The sequence below is a fragment of the Galeopterus variegatus genome, unplaced genomic scaffold (genome assembly GCF_000696425.1).
Source record: "Galeopterus variegatus unplaced genomic scaffold, G_variegatus-3.0.2 Scaffold9318, whole genome shotgun sequence".
In the NCBI taxonomy this organism is placed as follows: Eukaryota; Metazoa; Chordata; class Mammalia; order Dermoptera; family Cynocephalidae; genus Galeopterus; species Galeopterus variegatus.
The window spans coordinates 5,460-14,300 of NW_007735429.1; the positions used below are offsets into that span (position 1 = coordinate 5,460).

General features: G+C 43.1%; 1 protein-coding gene across 2 annotated transcripts in view; it reads left to right on the plus strand.

The window, feature by feature from the left end:
• The window catches only part of ST6GAL1 (ST6 beta-galactosamide alpha-2,6-sialyltranferase 1), a 35,753-nt gene that overhangs the window by 1,161 nt on the left and 25,751 nt on the right, over nt 1-8,841 (plus strand). The window contains exons 2-3 of one of the 2 annotated variants that reach the window (XM_008593550.1): nt 754-887; nt 4,744-5,401. In XM_008593550.1, coding sequence (XP_008591772.1) covers nt 4,795-5,401 — 607 coding nt within the window. In that variant the 5' untranslated portion in view covers nt 754-887; nt 4,744-4,794. Of the gene's footprint in view, nt 1-753; nt 888-4,743; nt 5,402-8,841 lie in introns of those variants that run through there. The other variant, XM_008593551.1, reaches the window with a different exon arrangement.

The following is an 8,841-nucleotide window of genomic DNA, read 5'->3' on the forward strand; positions in this document are numbered from 1 at the left end:
CCGCGCCTCGCTCAGCCAGTGAGCGGGAACCGGTCTGTATGTGGGATCCGAACCCTCGGGCGGGAGCGCTGCCGCGCTTCCCAAGCGGCGCACTATCCAGTGCACCACCGGGCCGGCCCCTAAATTATATTTTTTAATAATATTTTTATGATATTTTTTCAGACTTGAAGAATAATGAATATACATTTTAGAAATTTCGGAATATATACATAAAGTTATAAAAAAACACATTATTTTCCATCTTGTATGTATTTTTTTCTAGTACTTTCTCTTCTCATATGTCAATTTTTTCAAAGGTCTTTTTTTTTCTGAATTTGCATAGTATTTACAGTTTTGCAACCTACCTTTTTTTAGTCAAAATCATACTGTTGAACTTTCACATATAATTGAATATTCTTTGAAAATAGATTTTTTTTTGAAAATCTGTCTAAAATTTATTTGGGGATGAGCTGTATTACTCTCTATTTATCCCCAAGCCAGAGATTTAACAACCCTTTCTTCCCAGGTTGATGTCTGCTTTATCTTTCTAGCACATTCTTATCTAGCATTGTTCTATTTCTAGGTTCTGTGTGCTGTTATGGATCCAGAGCATTGCACCTGTAACGGGCTCTTCTCTCTTTTTGAGTCATCAGGGCTTCCTGGGTTGAGCCATAGTCCAGGCCTACAGAAGTACCTACTCATCTTGTTAATGTTTAGCCCTGCCTCTGCTGGAAAACAGCTCTCATATCCTCTCTCTCTTTTTTTCCTTTGCAGATGTTTTTTGATCATCCTGAGAAAAATGAGCCTTGGCCTCCAGACGCAGTTAAACGAACCTCACTCCTGGATAATATCACTAGTTCCTGAGGACCCAGAGGACCTGCAGCCCCAGGGGGATTAGCCAGAAGCAGGTAAGGAACACCTAGAGGCATGGACTAGCAAAGGCGTACATTTCTGAATAAAAACTTGTGTGGTAAAGTGTGTTGGCCAGGAGTCTTAGTGTCTCAATGCCTGGCTACAGCTTTGCTGTTTTATTTATGCATTTTTAACTGCTGATTCAGTGAGGGTTGAGAGGATGGGGATAGGTAGCTTGCCCATTTCTATAAGCTATAAATATAAGACTTGAGTTATTTTGTAATTCAGTCAACCTTTTCTGAGCACCTGCTATGTACCAAGTCCTGCCTTTGATACTGAGTATGTTGTGATGAGTAAGTAAATCAGGACAGGGTTTCTTATTTTGAAATTTTTTCTGCTGGTTCAGTGTTGGTTTGGTCTCTGTAGGTGATCATGCAGATTATTACTATGTTCTCCTTCTAGAAGCCTCATGGTGGTTGTAAGGAGTCATTGATACAGTTGCATCAGTTCAATAATCCTTTATTGAGTACCCACTCTATTCCAGGCACTGTGCTGGGTCCTGGGGTTTCAGAAATGATCCCAGGAGGAGTACTGCTCTAGCAGCTGAGTCGGGCATAAAAAGCAAGCATTACAAAGCACTGGTCATGAGCAGCAGGAAGCAGGGATAGTGCTGAAGGGGAGGTGAGCTCCATAGACTGCAGAGAGGTGTTGCTGTCAGAATTGACATGCAGATGGACAAGGAGGGAGAATGTGGTTGTGCAAACTCCTGGAGTCCTGAGAAATCAGTCTGGTGTGATTGGAAAATTCAAAATTTGGTGTGATTTTTTTCAAAGAATTTGTGGAGAAAAGTTTGCTATTCTTGTCTCTTAGTTGGGCTGTTTAGATGAAACTTCTTCAGTCTTCGTCCTGATAGAACAGCTTGAGTGATGAGAAAGGGTCTTGCAGCTCTAAGTGCCTGTGACCAGAAACTCCAGCCAGCTAGTGGACTTGACACCTCAACTGCTGGTGGTGTTGAGGGACCACATGAGCCCTGATGGGAGGTTACAGATGGAGTGCTGAGGCCATGATAGAGCACAGGCTGTGAAGGCTGAGGCCATTTGAGGGTTGCACACTGTCCTTGGGCTGCGTGTTTGGGGAGCTCTTCTTTCCTGAGAAACCCTTCTTTGGAGAGTAGGTGCTGTCAGGAAGCCCATTGCCCCCTCTGAGCCTCAGCTCCTGGGAAAGTGGATCATGCTCCTCCCAGCTGTCTCCTTTCACTCAGACATGTGAAAGTCGAGTTCCAAGTCCACCATTTCCAAATCACTCATGGAACTCTGAAAATTTCTTATTCTTCCAAAACCTCATTTCCTGTCTCCTTTCACTCAGACATGTGAAAGTCGAGTTCCAAGTCCACCATTTCCAAATCACTCCTGGAACTCTGAAAATTTCTTATTCTTCCAAAACCTCATTTCTTCAGCTATAAATGGTGCTTATAAAATCTTCTCTGCTCATCTCATAAGATTGTACTGGGTCTCATAAAACCTAATTAATGTGGATCCCCACAGTGGCAAAACAGTACACTTGAGTCATGGCTGGCACGACACTGATGGAGAAGATGGCTTTTAAGCGATTGTCTGACAGATCAAGTTGCCTCTCGAGAGACCCTTATTTCTGAGTCTTATTTGGTGAACAATGACTTTTCTTTGCCCTTTATCACAGATGCCTGTTCTTTAGGGAAAGACCATGATCTTTTAGAGTCAGACAGGCCTGGGTTGGAATCCTTGTTCTAGCACTGATTAGCTGTTGACGTTGGAGAAATCTTATAACCTTGCTAAGCCTCAGTTTCTTCATTTTCTAAAACAGAGTTGTCAATATCTATTCCACATTGTGTGGTAAAGATTCAATGAAATATTGCAGGTAAAGTGCCTACCATGTAGTAGACCCTCCTTAAATGCCACTTTTCTCCTCCAGTTCTTCAGCTGTCATATGGTCATGTGATTAGCTATGTTTTGTGCTGAGGAAATTGATTCCTTAGTTTTCTGATGTTTTACAAATTTAGTTTACAAGCCCCCCACCTCCTCCTTTATGATCTTGTATCTGAATTCTCTTTCTTCTGTGTAAATTTCTATTTTTCTAAAATTTCAGCAGCCTAAGGTAAGAATCCATCCTCTGGGCCACTGGTTCCTATGGTTTGGGATAGTGGGAAGTACTGCTTTGGTTGGCACTGCCAGAGGATTCCAAGAACAATGTGGATTTCAGTTAATGGAAGAGTCTCAGATGAAGAGCCTGAAGTCAGGCTGATAAGTTGTGGCCAGTGCTGCACTCTGCCACCTTCCATCGTCCCACGTTACCTCCACGTGGCCCTCATGCTGAGGGGCTGCTCCCCGTCTCTGTTCAGAATGCCTCCTGTGCCTTTGTGCTTACTTAGTTCAAAGCCCGTTAGCACATCCTCTTGTCTGTCGTTCCAGTACTCCCTGAATGAGATAGGGCAGAGTTATTAAATGACTTGCCCAAGTCACCAGGAATGGGGGCAAAAACTCAGGTTTCATGAGTACCCCGTCCAGTACTCCTACTACCTTATCCTTAATGTCATTAGGAGCAGGCTCCATGGGAAGGGAATTCAGACCCCTCATGGGTTAGCAAATCCCAGGGACAATAGTTCCGACTCATTACAGTAAATAAACCCAGCGAATGAGGAGAGAATTTAATGTTTTTCAAAAGATACAGACATTATTTGAGTTCAAAGTGCTTTCATGTTCCCTTTAGTTACACAATAAATCTGAGAAAACAAAGTAGGTCTTTACCCAAATATAAAGGAGACTATTCAGACTCTATTTGCTTAGTGAAATCCATTTCCCAGAACTTTCAGCAACTCTGTGCACAGTGTAGTGGAAAGGACATGGGTTAGGGAATCGAGGGCACGTGGATTTGAAGTGCAGTACAGCCACTTTCTCAGCTCTGTGATCGGGGCACTTCCTTAACCTTTCAGAGCTTCAGGTTGGTAATTTATAAAAATGGAGATTATAACACCTTTATAGCTAGGGATGGTCAGGGCCCCTCTGCACAGCTCAGGAGATGCCCTTCATATTAGACTGTAATATGCATGGCGCCCCCTGGAGTTGTGCATCACAGTAGCCCTGTTTGGTGAAATTAAACACAGTAACATCTCGTGTGCTTAATGAATTTTTATTTTCATTTCCTTAATTGACACATATCTGTAAACTCATCAAGATTTCCTATCCTCTGTCCTGAGGTGAGCCAGCTTCCTGTCTTAGTAGAGCTCTTCTTGTGGGGCACTGCACAAAACTGGATGTCATGTTGTGGAGCTAACCCTTGAGCTTCTTCTCAGGCAGGAGTCCAACATCACAGCCCTTAGAGAGAGGAAGCACAAATCTATGGCATCAGCTATGGCAAGAGGTTTATTTCTGGCTATTTGAAAATGATACCAGGACATTAGGATTTGAGAGCATTTGGGTTCTGTGATATAGACCTGTCAGCCTGCTTTTCCTTTTTTTCTATTTTTTTCAAGCATGCAGGCCTTCATTTAACAGTTGGAACAAGGCCGTAGGAACTGAACGATGTGTAAGATGTGGTTCCTGACCTCAAGAAGGTCGGACTGCAGTCAGGGAAGTAGACCATGGCTATCACACACTAAGATTCAGGGTGTAAAGAGAAATGGTGGAAGGACACATAAAGTGTTCGTGGCTCAGAGAGGAAGAAGGGAGTGTTCGAGGGAATGCTCTCTACGTTCAAAGCACAAACTGAGCCTGAATTTTTTTGAGTTGCTTAAGGTTGTGTAATAGGTGGGAGGAAGACCAGGGGTGGAATTCACATCTCCTCATTCTAAATCTGTTGTGCAGCCCATTACCCTCCCTCACGCCACTGTTGGATTTTCTTTACATCATTTTTCCCCCTTGTTCCACTTTTTTTAAGGCTTGTTTTCCTGCTCAGAACTGAGTGGCTTCCCTGAACACATCTTTCATTATGATTCTCACCAACCTGAAGAAAAAATTCAGCTACTGTGTCCTGGCCTTTCTCCTGTTTGCAGTCATCTGTGTGTGGAAGGAAAAGAAGAAAGGGAGTTACTATGATTCCCTTAAATTGCAAAGCAAGGGATTCCAGGTGCTGAAGAGTCTGGATAAACCGACCATGGGATCTGATACCCAGTCTATGTCCTCAAGGAACACCCAGGAAGCCCACAAGGGCAGCCAGGCCCCCCGCAGTCCCAGGGGCCCAGCCAGTGCCAAACCAAAGGCCTCCTTCCAGGTATGGGACAAGGACAGCTCTTCCAAAAACCTTATCCCCAGGCTGCAAAAGATCCGGAAGAATTATCTGAGTATGAACAAATACAATGTATCCTACAAAGGGCCAGGGCCAGGCATCAAGTTCAGTGCAGAGGCCCTGCGCTGCCACCTCCGGGACCACGTGAATGTGTCCATGGTAGAGTCCACAGATTTTCCCTTCAATACCTCCGAATGGGAAGGTTACCTGCCCAAGGAGAACATTAGGACCAAGGCTGGGCCATGGGGCAGGTGTGCTGTTGTCTCTTCAGCAGGATCTCTGAAGTCCTCCCAACTGGGCCGAGAAATAGGTACGTTCTGGGATATTAAGGTTGTTCTCTGAACAGCCAGTGCTCCTTAGGAGTGGCTGGATAAGGGCCCAAGTGTGGCTTGGTGGACCAGTGGAGCTGGCCCAGGGCATTGTTTTCCATTGTCTTTCTCAGAATCAGAGGTGCCGTGGGGACAGCTGGAAGGATGGGGATCCAGGCCGCCGGCATCTTTATAGTTAGAATAGCTTAATTTTTTTCTGTTTTAAGTCTTGGTGCTTTGCAGAAGATTTCATATGAAAAGGGAGTTCCACCACTACCAATAAGCAAAAAACTACAATTTACCTTTGAAAATATTTGAAGCATAGATCTCTACTTCATTTTCAGGTTCTGAAATTCTGTTGTTTTGCCTGATTAATGGAGGACTCTTTGGGCCTCCGCTACCTGGGTAACTCAGCTTTCCTCTTTGAAAGGAATTAGTTAGGGTAGAAATTCTGAACTTGGAGGCTGTGGACCAATCAGGGGGTTGCATGCAAAAATGTATCTGGATTAGGTGTGTATAATGTGTGTGTATGTGTGTAAGTCTGTCTGTGCATTTTTCCAGGGAGAAAGTTCATAGCTTACAGTTAATTCTCAGAGGGCTCCGTGACCCAAAAAAGGTTTAAGAGTCACTGATCAAAATATATAAATTTGCTTTTCTTTTTTTCTTTTTCCTTTTTGTCTTTTTTACTGACCAGTAATGGGATTGCAACCCTCGGTGTTGCGCCCGCACCGCGCTCAGCCAGTGAGCGGGAACCGGTCTCCACATGGGATCTGAACCCTTGGCGGGAGCGCCACCAGTGCGCCACTGGGCCGGCCCTAAATTTGCTTTTCTTGAAACCCTTTGCAGTTAATAAAGACAGAAAGTCTATCCATATTTGTAAACCTGTGCAACAGAGAGCTGCAGATTTGCTTAAGGCCCCTAGTTCCCTTTTCCTGAGAGAATGTGTTTTCCATTATTATGAAATGAATCAGACTAAAGAAAGCAAAGCACAGGAAGCCTTGCTGTTCTGTCAGGCTGGAGGTACTGGAGCAGGTGAGGTCATATGTCTCCTTTTTTATTTCCTTTATGTGACTGCCAGGAAAAATGGTCTGAAACCAAGCACAGCCTCTCAAAGAAGAAAAGTAGACCCAAATTGGATGCTCTAGAGCAGAAAGAAGTGGTGAGATCACATTTTCTACCTCTGCAAATAGGCGGTACTTACTAATAAAAGTTGCCAAGATGACCAGCCCTACCCCAACTTTTACTTTTGCCTTTTTGGTTTCTTTTAGACTTCGTTTTCTAGAAACTAAATGGGATTAGTTTTCATTCATCCATAACGAACTAAATTCTACCCCTACCCCACATTTTTGCTGCATAATGGCAATGTTTAGGTTATCCTGGGTGTTGGCTGATCCTGGTTCTTCATGTTGACTTATCATTGTGTGCCTGGTTGAAATTGTGTTGAAGATTGAGGCAGAGCCTGATACCTTTGTGAGTTGGAGCTACAACTTTATTTTTATGCACTCTTTACAAGTTTGAAGTGACTTAAATAAACACTAATTAAAGTAATCTTTTTCTGTAGATTTCAGTTGCAACTTCAAATAAGTATTTATGGAAGGACTTTGATCCTGAGATATAATAAAAGTTGCATGTTAGACTTTAAATGTTCTTTCTTTTATAGGGTATATCTTCTGGGCATTTAGTCAAACAAATACTTTAAGGTATTCATTCATTCTTTGTAAATTCATTCATGGATTCATCAACAATACAAAATAGGAGCTTAGAAAGCAAGGGGGAAAGGGAAGGGAAAGGCTCTTTGTTGAAGCCTCTGGGTTCCAGGCAGCATGCCAGGTCCATAGACTGCCCACGACATCTGGAATTAGTTGAGCCTGTTCCCGACTACTGAATGTATCAGATGATTTCAAATTGTTTGCTTTTACAAATGGTATTGCTAATAAGGTTTTCGTGCAGATAATTTGAGTGACTGCTACTGACCTCCAGCGGGGAAATATCCTCAGGAATGGGGCTAGAAGATCAGAGTAAGATAAGTTTTATGGCTATTTTTTTGTCCATTGCAAGGTTGTTTACCAGAGAGATGGTAATGATGTACTGTGCCTCCAGCAGTCCCACAAACTAGACAATGGTGGGCTCAGTAACTTTCAATTATTTTTGATAGTTTACTTATACATGTAAAGTATCTTAGATTCGTTAGAATTTTCATTTCAAACAATGGCATATTTTTAAGACACTATCAGTAGGAGTAGTGCTTATTGTGCACTTGCTGTGTGCCTAATGGGCCTTGCTGTTTGAATCCTCCCAGCAGGCCTATGAGGTGGGTGAGATTATCTTTCTCATTTTGTGGACGAGCTCACTATGGAGGCTGAAGAGGTTACACACTGGGTAATAGCAGACTGGGGTTTGAAAGAGGGTTGTGTGACTCAAAGACCCCCACACTTAGCTCCCCTAATCTTGTGCCTTATAATGATAGTAGCTTTTTAATAAAATTTGGTATGATTAATCCAAATCAGGTTAAAAAAAATCCCGTGATATTCCTTTTTTTTTTTTTTTAAAGTTTTCCCTTGATGTTCTTGTTGACTTGCTCTTGAAGAGGAAAGGAGAAGAACATTCTGAATTGAGGCAAAGGCAAGAAGCAAAGCTGCATGTGGAAAGGTGCAGAGTATGCATGGACATCACGAATAATCCCATCTGGCTGGGATGTGGGCCAGAAGTGTAGACAGGGGTCAGCTCTTAGAGAANTTTTTTTTTTTTTTTAAAGTTTTCCCTTGATGTTCTTGTTGACTTGCTCTTGAAGAGGAAAGGAGAAGAACATTCTGAATTGAGGCAAAGGCAAGAAGCAAAGCTGCATGTGGAAAGGTGCAGAGTATGCATGGACATCACGAATAATCCCATCTGGCTGGGATGTGGGCCAGAAGTGTAGACAGGGGTCAGCTCTTAGAGAATGATGAAAGTCACAATAAGGACTTTGGGTTTTATTCTTTAAACCATGGAGAGTCCTAGAAGGTTTTTGAGTAAGGGAGCAACGGGCTTGTGTGTTTTGGGGAGATTTCACATTTCTTGATGAGTCCTCTTCTTTATGGGGACAACTACCTAATCTCTCCATTATTAGAGACTATTGCTACATCCAACAAGAAGTGCCAAGCCTATGCCGGCAGTGGTAGTGGTAGTGGAGAGAAAGGGCCTAATCTGAGAGGCATCATGAGGAAGAAGAGACAGAACTTAGTGTCTAATTAGAAATGACCTTAAGTGAGAGGGAGGAGCTGGAGGTTCTAGCCTGGGAGTAGGCTATATCTTATTGTAGGGGAGAATGCTTCTGAAGGAAGGCAGACCGCATTTCACATGTGCTGAGTCTGAAGTGTTTGTGGATTTCCCTGGGTAGGTATCCATGCAGCTGGGTATTTGTTTCAGGAGAAGGGTCAGGTCTGGAGATCAGATTTAGGAGTCA